The sequence below is a fragment of the Bufo gargarizans genome, chromosome 11 (genome assembly GCF_014858855.1).
Source record: "Bufo gargarizans isolate SCDJY-AF-19 chromosome 11, ASM1485885v1, whole genome shotgun sequence".
NCBI classification, from domain to species: Eukaryota; Metazoa; Chordata; class Amphibia; order Anura; family Bufonidae; genus Bufo; species Bufo gargarizans.
Window position 1 is genome coordinate 15,528,471 of NC_058090.1, and position 24,915 is coordinate 15,553,385.

Genomic DNA, 24,915 nt, shown 5'->3' on the forward strand with positions numbered 1-24,915 from the left:
GAGCGGATCCTTATACATTCAGAATGCATTAGGGCAAAACTGATCCATTTTGGACGCTTGTGAGAGCCCTGAACGGATCTTGCAAACAGAAAGCCAGAACGATAGGGTAAAAGTAGCCTAACTGCTATTTTATGATATATTAAGTAGACTGTAAGCTCCTCTGTAAAGAGTTAATGTTTCACTTGTAACATTTGTTTGTAAAGTGTGTGTATCCCTTTAAGGTTGTGATCCTTTTTTTGATCCCGAGTTTTGTCTACCTAAAGGCACCTGTGTAATGTGCTAGGAATCCCTCTTGGGGGAGCTACTTGCTACCAAGGTAGTTGCGAATACCCATAAAGAGAATTTTATTTTATTTTTTTCTTTTGCTTGCTTTTTGCTCAAAATAAAAATGAGCGTTGCTTTTGCAAAAAAAACAGAGTTTAGACTGTTTATAACGGCATATACACCCACATCTCAACAAGGGGTCAGAATATGGTGAAGTAAAAAAAAAATTAGATTTTTTTTCAAAGTTGAACATTATTTTTACACTATTTAGACATAAGACCTATATATATATATATACAGGTCCTTCTAAAAAAATTAGCATATTGTGATAAAGTTCATTATTTTCTGTAATGTACTGATAAACATTAGACTTTCATATATTTTAGATTCATTACACACCAACTGAAGTAGTTCAAGCCTTTTATTGTTTTAATATTGATGATTTTGGCATACAGCTCATGAAAACCCCAAATTCCTATCTAAAAAAATTAGCATATCATGAAAAGGTTCTCTAAACGAGCTATTAACCTAATCATCTGAATCAACTAATTAACTCTAAACACCTGCAAAAGATTCCTGAGGCTTTTAAAAACTCCCAGCCTGGTTCATTACTCCAAACCGCAATCATGGGTAAGACTGCCGACCTGACTGCTGTCCAGAAGGCCATCATTGACACCCTCAAGCAAGAGGGTAAGACACAGAAAGAAATTTCTGAAGGAATAGGCTGTTCCCAGAGTGCTGTATCAAGGCACCTCAGTGGGAAGTCTGTGGGAAGGAAAAAGTGTGGCAGAAAACGCTGCACAACGAGAAGAGGTGACCGGACCCTGAGGAAGATTGTGGAGAAGGACCGATTCCAGACCTTGGGGGACCTGCGGAAGCAGTGGACTGAGTCTGGAGTAGAAACATCCAGAGCCACCGTGTACAGGCGTGTGCAGGAAATGGGCTACCAGTGCCGCATTCCCCAGGTCAAGCCACTTTTGAACCAGAAACAGCGGCAGAAGCGCCTGACCTGGGCTACAGAGAAGCAGCACTGGACTGTTGCATGTCATTCGGAAATCAAGGTGCCAGAGTCTGGAGGAAGACTGGGGAGAGGGAAATGCCAAAATGCCTGAAGTCCAGTGTCAAGTACCCACAGTCAGTGATGGTCTGGGGTGCCATGTCAGCTGCTGGTGTTGGTCCACTGTGTTTTATCAAGGGCAGGGTCAATGCAGCTAGCTATCAGGAGATTGTGGAGCACTTCATGCTTCCATCTGCTGAAAAGCTTTATGGAGATGAAGATTTCATTTTTCAGCACGACCTGGCACCTGCTCACAGTGCCAAAACCACTGGTAAATGGTTTACTGACCATGGTATTACTGGGCTCAATTGGCCTGCCAACTCTCCTGACCTGAACCCCATAGAGAATCTGTGGGATATTGGGAAGAGGAAGTTGAGAGACGCAAGACCCAACACTCTGGATGAGCTTAAGGCCGCTATCGAAGCCTCCTGGGCCTCCATAACACCTCAGCAGTGCCACAGGCTGATGCCTCCATGCCACGCCGCATTGAAGCAGTCATTTCTGCAAAAGGATTCCCGACCAAGTATTGAGAGCATAACTGAACATAATTATTTGAAGGTTGACTTTTTTGTATTAAAAACACTTTTCTTTTATTGGTCGGATAAAATATGCTAATTTTTTTAGATAGGAAATTTGGGTTTTCATGAGCTGTGGCCAAAATCATCAATATTAAAACAATAAAAGGCTTGAACTACTTCAGTTGGTGTGTAATGAATCTAAAATATATGAAAGTCTAATGTTTATCAGTACATTACAGAAAATAATTAACTTTATCACAATATGCTAATTTTTTTAGAAGGACCTGTATATGTATATGTATATATATATATATATATATATATTTGATATCATTGTTATTGTACTGACCCAAAGAATGAAGGGCAAAACCTGTAAAACGGTGGAGGAATTGCGTTATTTTTTTTCTCAATTCCACCCCATTTGGATTTTTCCTCACCGCTTGCCACTACGTCGTATGCCATAATAACCAGGGACATTAGCCAACGAAGTACAACTTCTCCTGCAAAAAAATAAGCCCTCATACAGTTATGTTAATAGAAAAATAAAGTTATGGCTCAAGGAAGATGGGGACGAAAAATGAAAAGGCAAAAACCTCCAGTGTCCTAAGGGTTAAAGGGGTTCCCTTTTTTTGTTGTAAATTAAAGGGTTTCTACCACCAGAATTACCGTTATGCAGCTGACTGATATAGCGATGTGCTAATGTCAGCGCTACATAAGTGTGTTTTACATTTCTCCCTGCAGCCGTTCTGCTAAAATACACACTTTTCCAATATGCTAATGAGCCTCTAGGTGCTATGTGGGCGGAGATTCAGCACCTAGAGGCTCCGCCCACTCACTCTTTATCCCGCCCAGGTCCTCCGTTCTGCCCGCCCCGCTCCCCTTGATTGATGTCCAAGTTCCGTGAATCATTGAGGAAATCCCGCTCCTGCGCCGTTCACTTCTGTATTCGGCGCAGGCGCTGCAAGTGAAGGCCGCGCTCCTGGTGCCGGCTTCCTCACTGCGCCTGCTGGACTGATTGATCAGGTACATAACAATCCAGTGCTCTCAGCATTAATTAATGCTAGGAGCACCAACCGCAGGTGCCCTCCTGAATTCAACTGTATCGCCGTCCTCCGTATGGTGATCATAAGGCGGTATTTTATGCTGCACTGTGGTATTTTGGTTCTGCTGGGGCGGTATTTTGTGCTGCGCGAAAGTATTGCTGGCCCCGTCTACTTGTGTTACCCCACCTTCTGTCAATTCGGACCAGTCTACAACATAGGGCCACATTTATTTTTAATTTTTTTCCGGGGGCCACTTTAAAGATGACTCAAAGGGGTACTGCACTTTGTTTAAACTGATGATCTATCCTCTGTATAGATCATCAGCATCTGATCGGCGGGGTCCGACACCCGGGACCACCGCCGATCAGCTCTCTGAGAAGGCAGCAGCGCCGCGGCCTTCTCGCTGTTTACCGCTGGCCCAGTGACATCACGACTTGTATCAACTAGCGTGGGCGGGGCTAAGCTCCTTTAAGTGAACAGAGCTTAGCCGCGCCCAGGCCAGTTGATACAAGTCGTGACGTCACTGTGCCAGCGGTAAACAGTGAGAAGGCCGCGGCGCTGCTGCCTTCTCAAACAGCTGATCGGCGGGGGTCCCGGGTGTCGGACCCCACCGATCAGATGTTGATCTATCCAGAGGATAGATCATCAGTTTAAACAAAGTGCAGAACCCCTTTAAAACAGATAGCTGTTCACAGGAGGTTGAAATAGAAAAGATATAAATGTATAAATTACAAGTTTTACTGAATCTTTTTCCCCAAAAACGATACATCAATCCACTCTGCTCCTCCTGCTCCATAACATGGTGCCAGATTGAATTGCATTTTGTGGCGTCAGGTCCGCTTTCAGTTCCCGCCTCGGGTTATTGTCATAGTATAGACAAGTTCTGCAAGTTTTGATACTTTGTATCATTTTAGCTCATTTCAAGATCTGTTTGCCTTCATAGTTACATCCTGAAACTAAAAACCCATCTAGACAGGAACGGACTGGATGGAAAAAACCTAAAGGTGGCTCTGATGTAGGGGGGTCCAAATTGACAGAAGGTGGGGTAAGGCAAGTAGGCAGGGTCAGCAATACCATAGCAAAAAATACTGTCCCAGCAGCAGGGGCGTTGCTAGGTTAAAACATTCGGGGCTGGGCCCCTGATGTTTTGTCCCAGTCCCCGAATGTCCTGCCCTGCCAGATAGATCCTCAGGACGGCAATACAATTGAATCTAATGCCCTGCAAGATCTGAAGGACCTGTGATGACATCACAGGTCATGTGATCAGTTCTGAATGCAGTAGCTGAAAAGGACCTGCGATGATGTCACCATCATGTGACAGTGCAGGAGAGGACGGATCAGCAGTGAAGAGAAGTCCTGGGAAGAAGCTGTGGCAGGGCCGGACTGGGGATAAAAACCAGCCCTGGAAAAAGTTGCACACCAGCCCCACAGCGTTGCGTCATTATTTACTCGTTTATAAAAGGGGAAAGCATTCATTTTAAAACACGAATATAAACTTTGCCCCACAATAGCTCTTTTGTAGAACCCCCATTGCTCATATTATCACAGTAGACCAGCTTTTCCCAACCAGGATGCCTCCAGCTGTTGCAAAACTACAACTCTCAGCATGCAACATCTGGAGGCATCCTGGTAGGGAAACGCTACAGTAGACCATTATCCCATCCAATTGGGTCAGAACTAAGAATAATCAACTTATACCAGCTGTACATATATAATTATATACAGGAGATACCCAGGTTATACCAGCTGTACATATATAATTATATACAGGAGATACCCAGGTTATACCAGCTGTACATATATAATTATATACAGGAGATACCCAGGTTATACCAGCATGGTCCATATCACTATATAATTGGATGTATAAGTTATAAATCTTCAATGGACCATGCTGGTATAACCTGGGCATCTCCTGTATATAATTATATAAGTACACCTGGTATAAGTTATACATCTTCCTGTATATAGTGATATGGAGCATGCTGGTATAACCTGGGTATCTCCTGTATATAATTATATAAGTACAGCTGGTATAACCTGGGTATCTCCTGTATATAATTATATATGTACAGCTGGTATAACCTGGGTATCTCCTGTATATAATTATATAAGTACAGCTTAAGGCAGCCCCATGGAGAGCCCCGGTACATCACCGGATCTCCAAAAAATGCCTTTGCCCTGCGCGATGTATAGCAGGGCAAAGGGGAGCATCGGAGCATGAACCGTCTTGCCTGCTGGATGCAGACTGTGATCACTGGCCCCTCCTGTACAGAGAGCAGCAATCTCCAGGAGTGGCATCAGCTGGGCAGCTAGGATCTGGGCTCCATGGGCACTCTGTAACCCTCACATGCTTCTTCATGCATCACAGCGGGGCTCAGGCTGGAGGTAGCACTTTGTGAAAGGTTGTCACAGGTTGTCAGGGGCTGGGAGTGGAGAACATCTTGGTGTGTAACCCGGTGTCACTGTGCTGTACAAAGGATCTGCTGGGCATGGTGCCTCCACAGAGGGCAGGGAATCAGATTGACTGAGGAGGGCTTGTACTCTGGAGAAGAATATGTGGCTTCATGTGACAGAGCAGAGGAATGGCACAGAAGATTGTGTGGATGAGGATACGTCGTGTCTCCAGGAGCTCTGCCCCTGACCTCTCCAAGTGACAGACACTGCTGGACCCCCCTGGCACCCTGCACACAGAGCCTTCCTGTATGTATGGCTGGTGCCAACTTGTGATCAGATCTGATAGTCTGAAGCCAGGAAGCGCTGCCACCCTGTCCCCAGGTCTGCTCTGTGCATGCACCCGGAGCACCTCGCTCTGCCCTCTGTGCCCACACCGGTGATGCCATGCCCCGCAACCATAGTGGAGGCGATGAGGGAGGCTCTGGATAAAAAGCAGCTCTGGAGGGAAAGGCAGGGGCCGTTACTACGGCATGAAAGATGTGGTCTCGGGTCGGGGCAACAGGGTGCTGCTGAACTCCAGTAGAGGGGACGGGCTGCTTCTCCTGGGCACCAGTGACACTGGCAGGGGCAGCGGTGTGGGACCGGGCGGGGGCTTGTAGGAGAGCCACCGAGGGAAGCCGCTGTTGTTTGTTAGTAAATTTAATTTCATTGTCACCTATCGCCCTGGGATTAAAAACTTCAAAGCAGGGCGGTGATTCAGAGGATCCTGCTCCGATATTGGCTGATGAGGTGGTGATATCCGCCCTTTATCCTGAACTTGAGGCAGAGGTGTTGGAGGACCAGGAAGATGCACCTGATGTCTGTCCTCCAGGGAAGTGGTTTGTTCCCTCGGAACTACGACACAAGGTGTTTAAGGAACATCACGATACTTGCAGGACATCCTGGGAGCAGATCCACTGTGGATCTCATTTCCCGGAGATTCTGGTGGCCAGGGTAACGTAAATGTGTTGAGGGCTATGTGTCAGCTTGTGAGACTTGTGCATGTGCTAAGGTGACGCATACTCTGCCTTCAGGATCTCTACTTCCCTCGTCTATCCCATCCCGACCCTGGACTCATTTGTCCATGGACTTTATCACAGATTTGCCTAAATCCTCTGGGAATACTGATTCTGGTGGTTGTTGACGGCTTCAGCAAGATGTCACACTTTATAGCATTATCAGGTCTACCTAATGCCAAAACTCTCGCTCAAGTGTTTGTCGATAACAACGTGATACTACACAGTATCCCCTCTGATGTGGTGTCTGATAGGGGGACTCGGTTTGTTTCCAGATTCTGGAGAGCGTTCTGTACTCGCCTGGGGGTCCAATTGTCCTTCTCTTCGGCCTTTCATCCTCAGTCAAACGGACAGACGGAGCGCACTAACCAGAATCTGGAGACGTATTTGAGATGTTTTGTCTCTGAGAAAACAGTGGTCTTCATTTTTGGCGTTGGCATAGTTTGCCATAAAAAAAAAAGTAGACAGGAGTTCACTGATAAGTCGCCGTTTTTTCGGAGCATATGGGTTCCATCCGCAGTTTGGCACATTTTCTGGTACTGAAACTTCTGGTATACTGGAAGAGGAAAGAGTCTCCTCTTCGTTGTCATCTATTTGGCTGAAGATTCAAAACTATTTAAATAAAATGGGCAAAAAGTATAAACGTATGGCTGACAAGAGACGTGTGAGTGGTCTGGACCTGAGTGGGTGATTCTGCCCACAAGAAACATTAAGTTGAAGATACCTTCTTGCAAGTTGGGGCCAAGGTTTATTGGGCTATACAAAATTCATAATGTTTCACAAGTCATTGCTGAAAAGATATGTCGAACCTGCTGAGCCGTCCTCCCTGCCACCCCATCCTGTCATGGTGGATGGTAATCTTGAGTTTCAGATTGCCAGAATAGTGAACTCAGGTATTTGTGGATCTCTTCAATATCTCGTGCACTGGAAGGGTTACGGTCCAGGAAAGAATGTGGGTTCCTGTGACCGACGTGAATGCCAGTCACCTTGTTAAGGACTGTCACAGGGTGCATCCTGATATGGTTGGACCTGGGTGTCCCCTCCCGTGACACAGGTAAGAAGATTGGATAGACTTGCTGCACGTGAGGCTATCTGACTGGTCTCTGTTTTCCTCTTTGTATGTTGTTTGGCAGGATCTCGCGTCTCCTCAGGTTCTGCTCGTTATCAGTGATGAGGCTCTATTTATGTCCGCCTCACACTGCTGACCATGCGGTGGATATTTCCTCTTGGAGTTGCTAGAGCTTGTTTGTCTTGGATCTCCTGCTTCTCCAGACATCTCAAAGTGAAGTACAAGTTGTCTGTTCTGTTTGTTCTCTGGTGTGCTTTGGTTCCAGGCCTCAGGGAGACGCGGGTTTCTTCATCTGGGAAGGAACCAGCTGTCTCGTCTCCTGCTGCAGCCAGCCAGTCGCGGGGGGTACACGTGAGGTTCATGGTAGACCGATGAGGGGTCAAATGGTATAACACACAGTTCATCAGTTTACTCACGGTTAGCAGATAGCCTCCCTGGGCTGGCAGCACAGTGTTGAGGTGGACAGCACAAAATCCTCTGGGGCACGCTCTGTGGTAGGGAAGAATCAGCCAAGATGGTGGTTGAGGTGCCCTTGATGTTAAGGGTGCTTGTTGCGGCTGAGTCCTTTGATGATTTTTGTCGTGACGCCAGTACCGTTAATGGTGGTACAACCATAGGTAGTAATAATGAGGTAGACAGTGGTAAGATGCAACTCCCAACTTTTACTTTGGTGACTTTTTAGTTGCTGTGGTACAATTATGCAGTCTTTAGATGTTAGAGACGATACTGCAAATCCACTGTTTAAGGCTTGTCAGGTGCTGGGTTGGTTTTGGAGCAGTGGGTTAGGTGTACCTGGTTCCTTTAGATGCCTTGAATCCTATTCCTTGACTTTCCCTTCAAGCTAAATTTGTATAGACAGGAAAACTCAACTGTCCCTCAAAAGGTTGGTGTGGCTGCCTAAAGCTATAATCCTCCACCATGCAAAGGTGTCTGTGGCCCTCAATAATGGCTCTTATCACCGCTGAATTCCTGGGAATGCTTGTTTCTTTTCCAGGGAGGCAAACTCTTCTCCTACTGGTCAGGGATACAAATCTATAGTCCGGCTACAGAAGGAAAACGCTCTTCTGCGCCTAAACATCTGAGTAAACACCTTCTAGCGAAGTTTGCTCCACTCACTAATCTGTGTTGCGAAGTCTTCACTCTTTCCTCCCACTAACTTAAAGAGGACCTTTCACTCGTATACAAACTAAAAACTAACTATACCTGTGGGCAGAGCGGCGCCCAGGGGCCCTCCTGCACTTACTAGTATGCCTGGGCACCGCTCCGTTCGCCCGGTATAGGCTCCGGTGTCTCAGCGCCGTCTGTTGTACTGGACTGATTTTTTGTAGGAGGCGTGTCCCTTGCTGCAGTGCTGGCCAATCGCAGCACACAGCTCATAGACCGGCTATGAGCTGTGCGCTGCGATTGGCCAGTGCTGCAGCAAGGGACACGCCTCCTACAAAAAATCAGTCAGAGGGAGCGCAGACACCGGAGCCTATACCGGGCGAACGGAGCGGCGCCCAGGCATACTAGTAAGTGCAGGGGGACCCCTGGGCGCCGCTCTGCCCACAGATAGAGTTAGTTTTTAGTTTGTATACGAGTGAAAGGTCCTCTTTAATCTGACTACCTCAGATCTGCTCTCTTCGGCACTACATCCTAGTTACTCTGATCTGCCTTGACTAAAAAGTCCTCTCCCTAGGCCTGACTTGAGTATATATAGGACCTGCACTTTATCCCCATCTAGTGGTGGGATGTATAAATTGCACCTAATAGGCCTGTTAACAGGGATTTTGCAGTTACACAAATGCAAAGTTATACATAACAACCAAATGCTTGTAATATAAAAAGTGCTTTTTAAGCAGTGCCCACACACACGTAGTGGGACGCTGCACTGCTACCTATCCTAGGGCTCGTCGGTTTTAGCAGGGCTTTAGGTATCCGGCGTATGAGCATTTCCACCATCAGGATCTGCTCATACTGACAGGAGTTAGGGAAAGGCCTAGGGATTACTAGGTCACCATCCCTCTTCCTTAGCTTTTGAGGTCTAGACTGTTGTCTATTTCTTTTGTGTGTGTCTGGTGTTTTCCCCATTACCCGTAACACATGTGCACCACTGCAGCCAATGACTGGCAGCAGCAGTGATGTGTCCCCAAGCAGTATGTCATTGCTGGGACATATCGCGGCAGAGGCTGGTTATTGGCTGCAGCGGCACACATGGTCCCCATCTATGCTGGAAGTCTAAATGAAGGCCGTGGTGGATCCACATAGCCAAGAGCGTCTCAACAGGTCCTGTTTAAAGTGTGATGGGGGGGGGGGGCTACCCCTTTAAGACCCATTTCACACTGTCACTATTGTGGTCTGTAATCTGCATCAGTATCTGTAAGGTAAAACTAGGAGCAGGTGCAAAACACTATTGTATATATGTCTAAAGGCTATGGACACTTTTGGGGTAATTTTTTTTTTAATGATTTTATTTTACTCATTTTGAGCTAAAAATGTATTTTTTTCAATTGGTCTTTATAAAATAAAAAAAGTGGTGGCTGCTGCCAAATATATATTTTTTTTATTGGCTTTGCTGTAAGTCATAGGGGAGGCAACCCAACCCTCTCGCCCAGTAGCACACCTGAATGCCCCTTTTATGCTTGAAGTTATTAGACACATTTTTATTTGAGAAAATGTTTTGAAATATATTTTCTTTTTTCCTCTTGTAGCCAAATATCCAGAAATCAAGTCTCTCATGGGACCGGACCCTCATCTCAAATGGGTCGTCTTGGCGATGGTTGCTGCTCAGCTTGCGGTCTGTCACCTAGTCAGCGGCTTGGCTTGGAAATGGGTCTTGTTCTGGGCGTACGCATTCGGCGGGTGCGTGAATCACACGCTGACCTTGGCCATCCACGATATCTCCCACAACGTTGCCTTCGGTAACCGGCAGGCAAAATGGAACAGGTGGTTTGCGGTGATCGCCAACTTGCCAATTGGCATGCCGTACTCTGCGTCCTTTAAGAAGTATCACATCGATCACCACCGCTATCTGGGAGGACACCACCTGGACGTGGATATACCTACAGACTTTGAAGGGTGGTTCTTCTGCACCCCCTTCCGTAAACTCCTGTGGCTGATCCTGCAGCCATTCTTCTACGTGTTACGACCGCTGTATATGAATCCGAAACCCATCAGCAGGATGGAGATATGCAACGCCATCGTCCAGTTCTCTGCTGACTTCTTGCTGTATCGGGCGTGTGGCCTGAAGCCTGTGGTCTACCTGCTGGCCGGCTCCATTTTCTGCTTGGGCTTTCACCCCATCTCCGGACATTTTATTGCAGAACATTACATGTTCATGAAAGGACATGAGACCTATTCCTACTACGGATCCCTGAATTTAATAACTTTTAATGTCGGCTACCACACAGAGCATCATGACTTTCCCAGCATTCCTGGAAGCAGACTGCCCATGGTAAGTACATGCTTTCATGCTGGGAGTTGTAGTTGTAGGCACGGGTTAAAAACAACTGTTTAAGTGATAATAATCATGATTGAACCTATTTTTGGGATGTTTATTGGTCACGTTTTTATTTCCTACAATGCTCTAAATCAGGGATGGCCAACCTGCCGCTCTCCAGCTGTCGTAAAAATACAACTCCCACCATGCCCTGCTTTATGCAGATAGCTGTAGGCAGTCTGGGCATGCTGGGAGTTGTAGTTTTGCAACATCTGGAGAGCCTCAGGTTGGCCATCCCTGCTCTAAATTATCTGCTTCCATTCTCAGAGCCATAGTCTATCTGCCAGCAGCCACCACTAGGGGGAGCTCATTGCACACGGATTTATATAGCTCCCACTGAACGTGATGACAAATCTCGTTTCAATAAGCTCCTCCTAGTGGCAGCCAGCCGCCTTAACATTATGTCTGTGTGTAAGGGATCCAGGGGATTTGTAGCTCTGTGACGAAAAACCCTATGATATAGTATGACATTATAAAATTAAGATGCATAGCGAGATTTACTATGGGCCTCCGTGCCCGACCCAGTTTGCCAGTATGTGTGTCGGGTAACGCAGAATGCAAAGTGCAACACCCCAGATTTGATTGATTCATGTGATATATTATTTTTTTCATTAAGCAGAAGAAATTTGAATTTAAAAAAAATTTAATTAAAAAGTTGCTCTTTGTGTCACCCACTTTTCTGACTTCTACGTTGGAAAAAGTGGAACAGGCTCTTCAAAAATATGAATATTCTGAACGCCATATTTCTCAATGTATTTACATCACTCAAGTGCCATAAATACATTGACCAATCTCCTGCTTCCCTGCACACAGCATATTCTAAAACGGTCTGCCTGCAGCCGCCACTAGAGGGAGCTCAGTGCATAGAAATGTATCGGCTTAGGCTACTTTCACACTAGCGTTCGTCGGTCCGCTCGTGAGCTCCGTTTGAAGGGGCTCACGAGCGGACCCGAACGCAGCCGTCCAGCCCTGATGCAGTCTGAATGGAGCGGATCCGCTCAGACTGCATCAGTCTGGCGGCGTTCAGCCTCCGCTCCGCTCGCCTCCGCACGGACAGGCGGACAGCTGAACGCTGCTTGCAGCGTTCGGGTGTCCGCCTGGCCGTGCGGAGGCGTGCGGATCCGTCCAGACTTACAATGTAAGTCAATGGGGACGGATCCGTTTGAAGATGCCACAATATGGCTCAATCTTCAGGCGGATCCGTCCCCCATTGACTTTACATTGAAAGTCTGGACGGATCCGTACGAGGCTATTTTCCATAGCATCATCACGACGGCATACAAGGAGATTGACCCCTGACCTCTGTAGGGGCAGGAACAGAGAAAGGTTAAATACCCTCCTCCCACCACCAACACCAGTGTTTCCTGTCCCTACAGAGGACAGGGCAGAGAAAGGTCTCCCTGTATGCAGGGAGATGAAGCTAGGGATTCAGTCCGGATACCTTAAGAAATCGCCAGCATCCTGCATGGCGTCCCCCTGCCCTCCCGCGGTCCAGTACTAACGCTGGGCAGGGGTGTGGGGCTCTACCTCGTCCCGATTTTCGGGGCCTGTTCCCTGGCGCAGTCTCCCTTCCGGCATCATCGCGGCTGGGTGCGCGCCGGCGCATTGGGCGCATATGTATGACGTCACGGCCGGCGACCCGGAAGTGACGTCAGTGGCGGCAGCGTGGAGCTTAATTTAAAAACCGAGGCCTGCTCCGGACAAACGCTCCCAGGATCGGTCCCCCACTGGCGGAACCCTTGCCTCTCGGAAGAAGCGACCAAGCGACCATGTCGGTACCGGAGCGGTCCCCCAGAGCTGAGCCGCCGCCAGCGCCTCTAACTGTGAGTCCCCTTCGGGGGTGGTTATGAATGGGTCAGGGAGTCTGTTGATCCCCCTCTCCCACGATGATATAGGGGGGGGGGGAGAGGAGGAGCGAGCTCTTGCTCCATGCTCAGGCAGCTACGGCAGGGCGCAGGCTCCTACATCCACTCCCCCGCCGCCCCCCCCCCCTCCTCTTGGTGGGCCATATCCCTTATACTTTGCCGTTTCATCTCTTTTAGGCAAAAGAAACCCCAAAAAAGATGGGGAAGTCACTCAAATGTGTCTCCTGCTCTAGTAGACTCCCTGACGGCTACCCCAAAAAACTGTGCAAGCCTTGTATTTCAAATATCGTACGGGAGGAGGCACCCTCCCTAAAAGAGGAATTAAAAACTATGATTCAGGAGGAGATCCGTTCATCCCTGGCCCACCTGTCCACTAATCCCCCCGATTTGCCGCAACCAAAGAAGAAGCGGGCTAGATCCCCATCCCCCTCTGATATAGAAGTCGTTGCGGAGGAAAGTGCCCACTCTGTTAAGTCGTGGGAGGAGGGGGAGAGAGTCTCTGACTCAGACGACGATGGACGTAGATATTATTTTTCTACGGAAGAAATGTCCGACCTTCTGAAAGCTGTAAGGTCGACTATGGGTGTGGAGGAGGTACAACGTACCCATTCGGTACAAGAAGAGATGTTTGGGGGCCTGAGGGTTAAGAAGACCCGTGTGTTTCCCATCAATGAAAGCATTAGGGACATGATCCTTGATGAGTGGACAGACCCAGAAAAACGACTGGGAGTCCCGGCAACGTTCAAAAATAGGTTGCTATTTGATCCGGAGGAATCTAAAATTTTCAATGAAATTCCCAAGATTGATGTACAGGTGGCCAAAGTGAACAAAAAGACGTCCCTTCCATTCGAGGATGCCTCCCAACTCAAAGATTCGATGGATCGTAAGGCGGACAGTCTCCTCAGGAAATCCTGGGAGGCGTCCATGTTTAACGTTAAAACCAATATTGCGGCTACTTCAGTCGCCCGGTCCATGTATCTTTGGTTGGGAGAGTTGGAAACTCATATTAAAGACAGAGCGTCTAGGGAGCAGATTCTGGAGTCTCTCCCCCTTCTAAAGTCGGCCACGGCCTTCCTGGCGGATGCCTCTGCCGAATCAGTTCGGTTCTCCGCCAGAGATGCAGCGCTCTCCAATGCAGCTAGGAGAGCCCTCTGGATGAAGTGTTGGTCGGGGGATAAGACATCTAAGTTAAAGCTTTGCTCCATCCCCTTTTCCGGAGAGTACGTGTTTGGCCCGGTGCTAGATAAGATCCTAGAGAAGGCCGCGGATAAGAAGGGGTTTCCGGAAGATCGCCCTTCCAAACGCCGGTATCCTTTTCGCCCCCCCTCGGGTCAAGAAAAGAGTTACAGGGGAAAAGGGAAATCAGGGCGTTGGAGTTACCCAAAAGGAGGAAGAGGTCAGTCCTTCTCCCAGCAAAAACCTTCAGATAAGCAATGACGCCGGAGTGGGGGGAAGACTCTCAAGATTCCTGGGATCATGGGAATCCATCTCCCAGAACCCCTGGATTTCCAAAGTAGTCGGTACAGGCTATCAGATAGAGTGGTCTTCAAGACCCCCAAACAAATTTTCTCTGACACGGTTCCAAACGAACCTTTGGCAAGGAGTCCAGAAACTTCTTCAGATGAATGTAATCTCTCCGGTCCCACCTCTAGAAAGAGGCAAGGGTTTTTATTCAACTTTATTTTTAATCAGGAAAAAAGAAGGTACCTTTCGGACGATCATAAACCTGAAGCCTCTAAACAAATTCATCCGTTATCAGAAATTCAGGATGGAGACCCTAACATCTACAATCCCTCTGTTAAGCAAAGACGTCTTCATGTGCACTATAGACCTGCGAGACGCTTATTACCATATTCCCATTCACGCCAGCTCCCAGTGTTTTCTCCGGTTTGCAATCCAGGATATATCAGGAAACGTCCATCACTACCAGTTCAGAGCCCTTCCCTTCGGGATTTCGTCTGCCCCGAGAATATTTACCAAAGTGGTGGTAGAGATGGTTGCCTTCGCCCGAAGGCAGGGACTCATGATAATCCCCTATTTGGACGATTTCCTTTTGGTCAGCGAAAGTCGCAGCCAAATCAATTCCAATCTGAAGGTCTTTCTCTCCATCCTAGACGACCTGGGGTGGATCGTAAACGAGGAAAAATCCGTCCTCACCCCCTCAAGAGAAGTTCGTTTCTTAGGTATGATCCTGGACTCCCGAAAGCAAGCAGTGTTCCTACCTCGGGACAAAATATCAGTTCTCCAACAAAAGGTCAGGTCCTTTCAAAAGAGAAGATCTTGCTCTATCAGAGAGGCGATGAGCATGCTGGGTCTGCTGACATCTTGTATTCCGGCAGTCCCCTGGTGTCAAATACACTTCAGACCCCTTCAGTCCTGGATACTGAGTGTCTGGAACAGGTGCCAATCCTCTCTAGATCGCCAAGTAAGTCCTCCATTTCGGATTCTGCAGTCCCTAAATTGGTGGAAAAACCACGAGAACCTATCCCGGGGAAATCCCTGGCAGAAGACTCCCCAGTTGCAGGTAATAACAGACGCAAGTCTGTCCGGCTGGGGCGCAAAGGTCGGGGACCGTATATTTCAGGGCACTTGGCCAGATTCGATCAGATCCCAATCATCGAATTTCAGGGAGCTGAGAGCAGTCTGGGAAGCATTGAGGGCGGCAGAGGAAATGTTGTGTCATCATCATATAAAGGTGCTATCGGACAACACTACAGCCATTGCCTACCTCTCCCATCAGGGGGGAACCCGGTCCGTAACCCTTCAGGCGCTGGCAACAAAGATCTTTGCCTGGGCAGAACAGAAGGTGGCCTCTGTATCGGCAGTTCACCTGAGGGGGATACTAAATCAAGAAGCAGATTTTCTCAGCCGCCACAGGATCGATCACACAGAGTGGTCTCTAAGTCCAGAAGTCTTCAGGTTAGTGGTAAGGAAATGGGGGTTGCCCGACGTAGATCTGTTCGCCACCAGAGCCAACTCAAAAGTGGAAACATTCTGTTCCCTAAACCCCAGGGACAGGCCTCATACATTAGACGCCTTCGCCATCCGTTGGCATTGGAATCTATGCTATGCCTTCCCTCCACTTCCTCTAATCCCGAAGGTGGTGCAGAAAATTCTCCAGGACAAGGCCACGGTGATTGTGATCGCCCCCCTGTGGCCAAAGAGAAGTTGGTTCTCATCTCTCCAGAGACTTTCTCTACAGGATCCTTGGCCCCTTCCGGTACGGGAGGACCTACTCCAGCAGGGCCCAGTTCTACACCCAAACCCGCAGTTTCTGAAATTAGCAGCTTGGATCCTGAGTTCCAAACCCTGAAACTTCAGGGACTATCAAACGAGGTTATTACTACTCTGAAAGCTTCCAGGAAGAAGGTAACGTCAGCAATCTACCTTAAGATCTGGAGACGTTTTTGTTCGTGGAGTGGGGATGAATCGCCACATTTACATAAACCTAACATCCAAAGGATACTGGACTTCCTACAGCGGGGTCTAGATCTGGGACTTAGGCCCTCTACCTTGAAGGTCCAGATCTCAGCCCTGGCTTGTTTTTTTGACCAAGATATAGCCGGTCATCGTTGGATCAAAAGATTCATCAAGGCAGCGACAAGGCTCCGCCCAACGATCACCGCTCGTGTCCCTTCCTGGGATCTGAACATCGTTCTTACAGGCCTTACCTTACCGCCCTTTGAACCCATGTCTGACTGTCCTATAAAATTATGGTCCTTGAAAACGGCCTTCTTAATTGCGATAACTTCGGCCCGCAGAGTAGGAGAATTGCAAGCCCTATCGATCAGGGAACCCTACCTCCGTATTCTAGATGATAGATTAATTCTCCGTCTGGATCCTGGTTTTCTCCCCAAAGTGGTATCAAATTTTCATCGGAGCCAGGAAGTTACCCTACCTTCCTTTTGTCAACACCCTGCTAATGACAAAGAAGCCACATTTCACTCTCTGGATGTTAGACGGGCAGTCCTAAACTATATCACTGTGACGGAAAAGTTTAGGAAGTCGGACAGCCTACTAGTTCTCTTCGGAGGAAGACTTAAGGGCCAGAAAGCCTCCCGGTCATCTATAGCCAGATGGCTCAAAGAAACTATTAGTCTTTGTTATCAATTACAAAACCTTACATGTCCAGTCCACATTAGGGCCCATTCCACCCGGGCCATGTCCTCCTCTCAGGCTGAGAGAGCTGGGGCTTCTCTGGAGGAAATCTGTCGTGCTGCCACTTGGTCCAGCATTCATACCTTTATAAAGCACTATCGCCTGGATCTTTCCAGGTCATCCGATCTGTCCTTTGGGCGGAAAGTCCTCCAGGCTGTAGCCCCCCCTTAACTGATATATTTTTTATATCTCCTTGTATGCCGTCGTGATGATGCTATGGAAAGACCGGAATTAGACTTACCGGTAATTCTGTTTCCATGAGATCATCACGACGGCACGTTATTCCCTCCCTTGATTCAAATTATTTGACCTACCCAGGTCTCTGGAAGGTATGAAGTAATACCTTTTTTCTTGTTTTTTACTGTTCTCCACCACCGGGTTGCTCTGTGTGATTTTGGAAACACTGGTGTTGGTGGTGGGAGGAGGGTATTTAACCTTTCTCTGTTCCTGCCCCTACAGAGGTCAGGGGTCAATCTCCTTGTATGCCGTCGTGATGATCTCATGGAAACAGAATTACCGGTAAGTCTAATTCCGGTCTTTCACACTTAGCTGTTATATGCTAAAATAATGCAGACGGATCCGTACTGAACGGAGCCTCCGTCTGCATTATTATGATCGGATCCGTTCAGAACGGATCCGATCGAACGCTAGTGTGAAAGTAGCCTTACTGTGATCATCTCTGCACTGGGCAGCAGTGCTTTTATGTCGGGAAGAGAGGAAGCTCAGCAGGGGCCCCTCTCACCCTGGACCCTGTGGTCTGCCTGTCCCCTCTCCTGACATGTCTGTTTTAGTAATTATTTGCATTTCTCGTGCAATAATTGTGGAGCATCTGTTCCTTGTGCCATTTCCCTTTTATGAATGAATTGCTAGCAGTGTGCAATAAAGGTCCATCTGCACGTTAGCTCCCTCTAGTGGTGGCCGCAAACAGCCACAACTTGCACTAAACCCTCCAATATCTGGGGACAAAAATGCCACTCGTTTTACTTGTCAGTTGCATTACTAGGTCCATATGGACGGCCAAATGTTTCAGACCCCCCCTCCCCCTCCCCATCATGCCATCTGCTGTACAAGTAGCACGGGCTGAACTTCTTGTTTTTGTCCTGCAGGTACGGCAGATCGCTTCAGAGTATTACGACAGTCTCCCTCAGCACCAGTCTTGGGTCCGGGTTCTATGGGATTTCATTTTTAATGAAGAAATTGGACCTTATTCGAGGATCAAAAGAAAATGCAAACTTGCAAACGCGGGATAGCGACGTTCTGCTTTCACTGACGGAGCGTTTTACGTGCGGCCTTTCAAGCTGACAGCTGACACTGTGCATACACTGTATGGGATAATAAATATCTGTTTTCTATGGATCAGAGGTCTGCGTGTCTTCTATCCTCAGGGCTGACCCCATAAAGACCACCCCTTACACGTGTCTTGAGAGCCTATGGAACGTCCTAGAGGGAGACCCCGGCGTCGTCCATCCATTTAACCCATTCCACTGTCTTTAAAGCCCATGGATGTCCTAGGCGGCCCCGAGGCTGTCCATCCATTTAACCCCTTCAAATTCTTAGATTGACATGGTCGCCTATTTATTTCAATGGCATTTAATATTACACGTGTTAGAGGTTCCGGGAGCCAAACCCGCAGCAGTCGACTCATTTCCAGGGTATGTTTTTAGGATTTCCTGCCACAGACTTCGATAGGCTAGCTCATCAATGTCCGGTTGGAAATGGGGAGTCACTGTTAGGACCCCCTTAAAGAAGCTAGGTAAAGCAAACCATGGCACCTGGTGATACATCCCCTCCCGGTGCCACGTCGGACCCCTACCAATCGGGCATTGATGGCACGCCTCCTATGTAACAGGGTTCGCAAAAGCGCAGACCAACCAACATTTGAACAGCATTTCACGAGTTAACTTTTGCAGTTGAAAAACTTTTCAGTTTTTCTATTTTTATTATATTTTCTTCAGGTTTACTGTCAAATTTCTTCTGGTTGCCATTGGAAACAGTCAGCAGTTTAGCTCCACCCTCCTGTCAGTCATGTGATCTTACAGCTGAGCCCTGATTGTGTAACTGTCAGCTAATCCTCCCATCATGCACCGCTCTCTGGGAAAATCGAAACGGGCAGATTTTTTGACCTTTTTAGATGGGAAGGGATCTGAAAATCTAATGCAAAGTAGTGCGTCACTTGACTCAGGAGTCATCTTGTAAATGTGGCGGCTGTAGATGTCCGCAGCTTCAGGCATCACCACCAATGCCAATCAATCTGGACCTGCCTAATCCCAGTTTCCTGTCCATGTATTCATTTTCTACTACACTACTAACATGCTGTAACCTTGTGTTACTTTCTGGATCACCCCTGGAAGCAAATTATTATTGCCTTGTATGAGCTAAAAATCTATTTTTTCAATTGGTCTTTGAGCCCCTTTCTCTGTACAGCCTTGAGATTCTCTAGTAGCAGGCTCTGTATTTTTACTGCTTACCATCAGGCAGCTCAGCTGATGGCTCCTCATCTCCCCTCCTAAACACTCATTATAGCTGAATGTAGGCTTCACACAGCTAAACTGTTAACCCTTTGGGACAGAGTGGCTGAATATTCTTATTTAAGGCCAATTGACAAGGGGGCTTAATTACTTATGGAGGCACTACAGGGGGCATTTTTACTTCCGGGGGTGGCATTATGGTGGGCTTTATTACTATTGGGGACACTATAGGTGGGAATTACTACTATGGGGGTATTCTTACAATTGTGGGCACTGTTACTAGTGAGGGCACCCTGGGAAGGAATTACTATTGGTGGGACTTGCGGGAGCACGATTACTGAGGGCGGCACCCTGGCACAGTACCAGCTTAGTACAATCATTTTTTGGGGAACGCTTAGTCAGAGGCGCTATTTGCTGGGCACAATTATTTTGTGTGACCTAAATTATTGAAGGGGCATGATCTGTGTGGTACTAGTCGTCTCAGAGTGTCTGTTTCTGCAGTGTAGTATTTGGCGGCATTGAGGAACACAGCAGGCACAGTGTTGGGGTTGGCACCAGGATGCTACTGTGGAGGCATCAGGATGGGGCTTTCACGTTGAGAAGGTGGGGAGGAGGATGATGGAAAAGTAAGGATCTCGAGACGTCTGTGTGCAAACTCTGCAGAGACAAAACGTGACTGGAAGAAGTCGTCATGGTGGTCTGGACCAAATAAGGAGGAAGAGAATCTCGCTGGATGTAATGGGTAACTAGCGCAAAATTCTCCTATATGTTTGGTAGTGTGGAACGTAATTTTAAAGAGCCATCTGTCATAAAACCAAATGTGTGGTCTGTCATTTTGGCAGGAAGATCAATGCTGAACGGATATGAGAATAGCCTTATGTTCACATTTATCACTAAATGCCATCCTCGGGCTACTAGGTTGGAATTTCTTGTCATTAGGGGGTTCTTGGCGTGAAAAGGTTAAGAAAACATAGTCTGGGTCTGTAACAGGTGCCATAAGGAACCTCCAGGAAAAAACTATGGACAATGCAGCGCATGCGCTAGTTTCTAATGCAGTATTTAATAGAGGCTGCTAAAGACCGGGTTAACTGCCCCTCCACCATGTTCCAGATGTGAGTAAAAGGGCTTTACTTAAAGGGGTTATGACACCCCCCAATGTCCAGGCACCTTGTATATACTATACTTACCTGCTCCCCGGCACCTGTGTTGCTCTGGATCCCTGCATGGCCGCCGCTGCATCTTCCTGTTGCATGGATCAAAACATCTAGCCATGGGGGAGCCCAGCCAATAGCAGGCCGCGACAGGGACAAGCCTTCCTAGCGTCACCCGCGATGCTAAGGAGGCTTGTCCTTGCCCGCTAGTGGCCGATTCCCCCCCCCCCCTCCCTTTCATCGAATGTTCTGATCCACACGACGGGGAGATGCAGCGGCGGCCGTGCAGGGATCCCGAACAACATCGGTACCGGGGAGCAGGTAAGTATAATGTATACGGGGGGTTATTATGGGGGTTGGATGCAACTTCCAATATAAAGACAAAGGTGCTGATTTTATTCTAACCTTACAGAATGTTGCTTATTGTGCACTTTTGGAGGCTACCCCCCTGCCCCCTTGTTTTAGAGACTGGAGGACCTGGATTGTCTGTAACCCATTGGCTACAAACTGGTGCCATGTAATACCTCTACTCACCTGCAGAGGATGGGGGGGTGAAGACTAGCCAACCAGTTCACCTGTGGATCGAGGGAAAGGTAGCCGTTGTCCTCAGCAGGCAACACCCTGAACTGGCCCTTTAAGGACAAATGCAGACTCTTTTTTTAGTTTTTTTTTCCCTTAAAGGGGTTGGCTTATCTGGGAAATTTGATGGCATATCCTAGCAATATACCAACCATGTCAGAAAGATGCGGGTCCCACCTCTGGGAACACTCCTTTCTCCAGAATGGTTATTTTTGGAACTCTTATACCATGGACAGTATATTTCTCCTTCATGCCGTCGGGGGGGGGGGGCCCCGAGATGCTCCTATCCCCGGCCGCTGGGGATGGGAGCAGTCGGGGGGGCCCCGAGATGAAATGAAATGAAACAAACACTTCCAAAATGATCAATCTGGACAATAAACAATTTATTACCAATATGAATACAGCTACTGCGGTGCACTGATGTACCATTGTAATATTGTGATGGAAGTGGAAATCTTTTCTTTTTTTTTTTTCTTTTTTATATCTTTATTTTGTCACTGTACGATTTTTTTCTTTTTTTTCTTTTTGTAAAGTGATTTTCTGGTTCTTTTGTGATTCTGCAATAAAATTCGGTTGGCAAGAAAGGGTCCTAACACTGCAGACTACCGGTTAAATTACTCTGAGGTCGTCCTAATAAAGCAAATAGATCACATTTCTCTTTTTTTTTTTTTTCTTTTTCTTGTTTTTTTTTTCCCCGTAACTACTACTAAATGAAAAATAATACATTTAAATAAGCAAATATATCATACAAAAAAAAAAAAAGGCTGACGAAATCTCGGTGTGTGCAAAATCAGATGAAGTCTAAAAATAAAATTCAGAAATGTCAAATTGTTTTTTGAATCTTTTTCTTTCATGGTAAGACTTAAAGCAAAATCCAAGGCTGCAAGCTTCAAAGTGTGTCTGCTACGGGGGAGAGGAAGAGAGTGCAGGCGCCGTCCCCTTTAATTCAGTGACCATTTCAACACGCAAATCATCAGCCCTGCTTGGACTCCACTGTAGATTCCCGGACCGGACGACTCCTTCCGTTATTATGTTGTACTAATTCTGCTCAGTTCCTGCCTGATAGCTGCAAAAAACAAACAGAGCTCCGATCAGTATACAGAGAAGGGGCAGCCCGGTGTCAATCCTGCTCATCTTGGCTCCAGCGATACACTAGTAATGTCTGTCCCTCTAGGCTCAGGTGCTCTATCTGGCTCCCCATTGGGGATTTATTAAAAGGGACGTACAGGACTAAGGAAAACATGTCTGCTTTCTTCCAGAAACAGCGCCACCCTTGTCCACAGGTTGGGTACAGTATTGCAACTTCATTTAAGTGGATGGGACTGAGCTCCAATTCCGCACGCAAACTATAGACGGGTGCAGCACTGTCTTTGCAGGATAGTAGCCATGTTCCTCTAATATGCCAAATAAGAGGTGCAGGTCTCAATACTTTTGGCACATTTTCTTGTAGGCAACGTACCAAAAAAGCAAATGTACACTGTCGGTATGACTGGATAGTGTCACACTGTGCAGGGACATGCCCCCACTAGTGACCCCCCAAATAAAACGCCCTTCATGACCCTGAAAGATTGGTTTGCCATGGTAATTTACAGTGACACCTTATTTTTTACTGCAGGCTGTTAAGTGAGGGAGTCTTGTCCTATCAGTCAGGAGCTTGTGCCTGCTGGTGACATCTAGTGGTCAGTGTGAAGACTGCAACACCTCCTGATTATTGTATACGGAAACTGCCTGATAAAATAGCAGTTCCACTCGCCTTCCCAGCCCCCTACGACCATCCGTGTTGCATTTTTTATTTAATTTTTTTATTTGCAGACCTATTGACTTCAATGGGTCTGTGAGCGCTGTCCACGTCTTTTGCGGCCCCATTGAAGTAAATGGGTCCGTATCCGAGTGAGGACTAAGGAAGGGACTATAAAGGATGAACTCACCGTCGATGATCTCTTCTTTGACTTTATGTAACTCTCTAACGACTTCCTCTAGTATTTCCTGATGAGAAAAACATAAAATTAGGTTAAACACAAATAATAAACTTGAAATGGATACCATAGGGGCTGTATTAGATTTAGGGCTCATGCACACGAACGTATTTTCTTTCCGTGTCCGTTCAATTTTTTTGCGGACCGTATGCGGAACCATTCACTTCAATGGGTCCGCAAAAAAAAGGAAGTTACTCCGTGTGCATTCAGTTTACGTATTTCTGTTCCGCAAAAGAATAGAACATGTCCTATTATTGTCCGCATTACGGACAAGGATCGGACTGTTCTATTAGGGACCAGCTGTTTTGTTCTGCAAAATTCGTAATGCACACTGACGTCATCCGTATTTTTTGTGGACCGCAAAATACATACGGTTGTGTGCACGAGGCCTAAAAGATACAGCAGACTATTATCGCCTACTCGCTAGTGGAGGAGCGACAGTCTAATACAGCCTTTAGGCCCCTTTCACACGGGCGAGAATTCCGTGCGGGTGCAATGCGTGAGGTGAACGCGCTGAATCCGGACCCATTCACTCCAATGGGGCTGTGCACATGAGCAGTGATTTTCACGCATCACTTGTGCGTTGCGTGAAAATCGCAGCATGCTCTATATTGTGATGGACCATGTGATGAGCGCAGTGATGTCATCAAAGGTCCTTTAGCCAGGTCCTGAAGAAAGAAGAGAAACGCTATGCCAGGGATGGCCAACCTGAGGCTGTCCAGCTGTTGCAAAACTACAACTCCCATCATGCCTAGACAGTCTACAGCAGGCATCCTCAAACTGCGGCCCTCCAGCTGTTGTAAAACTACTACTCCCACAATGCCCTGCTGTAGGAGGTTCGGGCATGCTGGGAGTTGTAGTTTTGCAACAGCTGGAGGGCTGCAGTTTGAGGATGCCTGGTCTACAGCTATCAGCAGGGCATGGTGGGAGTTGTAGTATTAAAACAGCTGGAGAGCCGCAGGTTGGCCAGGCCTGCGCTACGCGATCAAGTGGATGGGGCGAGCTAAATTAGTTTATTTTTTAACCCCTCAATGGACATTTTACTAAGCATTCTGCATTCAGAATGCTATTATTTTCCCTTATAACCAGCTACCAAACATGCCGATTTATTCTCATGTGCAAAACGCATTAAAACGCTTTGCCCTCGCACTGGAAAAATCGCGCAATTTCCCGCAACTTGTCCGGACCTCACATGCGACGCCCGTGTGAAAGAGGCCTAAGAGAGAGTACGACCACACGGTGCAACCCTACGAGCCGCAGCGGGCTCTTATTAAACTAATGAGGACGGCACGGCTCAGTCGGTCTGCACCGTATTGCGGGTGCCTCGCTGTCCTCACAAAGAGTTAAAGGGTTGTAGGATCCACTTGCAACAAAGAAGTGATCGTTACTTACCTGCCAAATTCTGTGCAGCCGCTTCATTTCCCCCCGCCGGGATTAGTTTTCCCGCCTGCAGCGACCGTCAGTGCTGAGGACAATGATTGGCTGCAGCGATCAGACGTCACCGCTGCAGCCGGGTAAACCATGCGGCAGTGCGGGATCTGCCGGGCGAGCAGTGATCACTTGATCCACATTCTCCTGAAAGTGGACAACTTTTTTTTTTTTTTTTAAAGGGGCTGTCCAAGATTAAAAAACAAAACACATGGCTGATTTCTCCCAAAAATAGCCCCCTCCCGTCTGCGGGTTGTGTGCGGTATTGCGGGTCGTCACCATTGGAGTCAATGGGACAGAACTGCAATACTGCATGCAAGGGTGGTGCTGTTTTTGGGAAAAGGTAACTGATTTTCTAATCCTGGACAACTCCTAGAAGGTGGCCAGGTGCCTTAGCTGCGGGGGCAAA

General features: G+C 47.5%; 2 protein-coding genes across 2 annotated transcripts in view; one reads left to right on the forward strand and one right to left on the reverse strand.

Moving 5' to 3' along the window:
• The first annotated feature begins 5,184 nt into the window (after positions 1-5,184).
• DEGS2 (delta 4-desaturase, sphingolipid 2) lies at positions 5,185-18,226 on the forward strand. Its single transcript, XM_044272172.1, has 3 exons — positions 5,185-5,270; positions 10,094-10,836; positions 18,011-18,226. Exons 1-3 carry the CDS (start codon positions 5,243-5,245, stop codon positions 18,152-18,154), a joined length of 915 nt encoding a protein of 304 aa, XP_044128107.1. The 5' UTR covers positions 5,185-5,242; the 3' UTR covers positions 18,155-18,226.
• A 3,238-nt stretch (positions 18,227-21,464) lies between these two features.
• The window catches only part of EVL (Enah/Vasp-like), a 78,377-nt gene continuing 74,926 nt past the window's right edge, over positions 21,465-24,915 (reverse strand). Inside the window, 2 exon segments of the mRNA XM_044271502.1 lie at positions 21,465-22,168; positions 23,031-23,088. Coding sequence (XP_044127437.1) covers positions 22,131-22,168; positions 23,031-23,088 — 96 coding nt within the window. The 3' untranslated portion in view covers positions 21,465-22,130.

Bases quoted from the DNA above. Each gene is read 5' to 3' on its own strand.
- DEGS2 (XM_044272172.1), top strand. From the start codon at position 5,243: ATGCATCACAGCGGGGCTCAGGCTGGAG. The intron at 5,271-10,093 runs GTAGCACTTTGT...TTCCTCTTGTAG, and splicing joins CAGCGGGGCTCAGGCTGGAG to CCAAATATCCAGAAATCAAG. The intron at 10,837-18,010 runs GTAAGTACATGC...TTTGTCCTGCAG, and splicing joins CTGGAAGCAGACTGCCCATG to GTACGGCAGATCGCTTCAGA.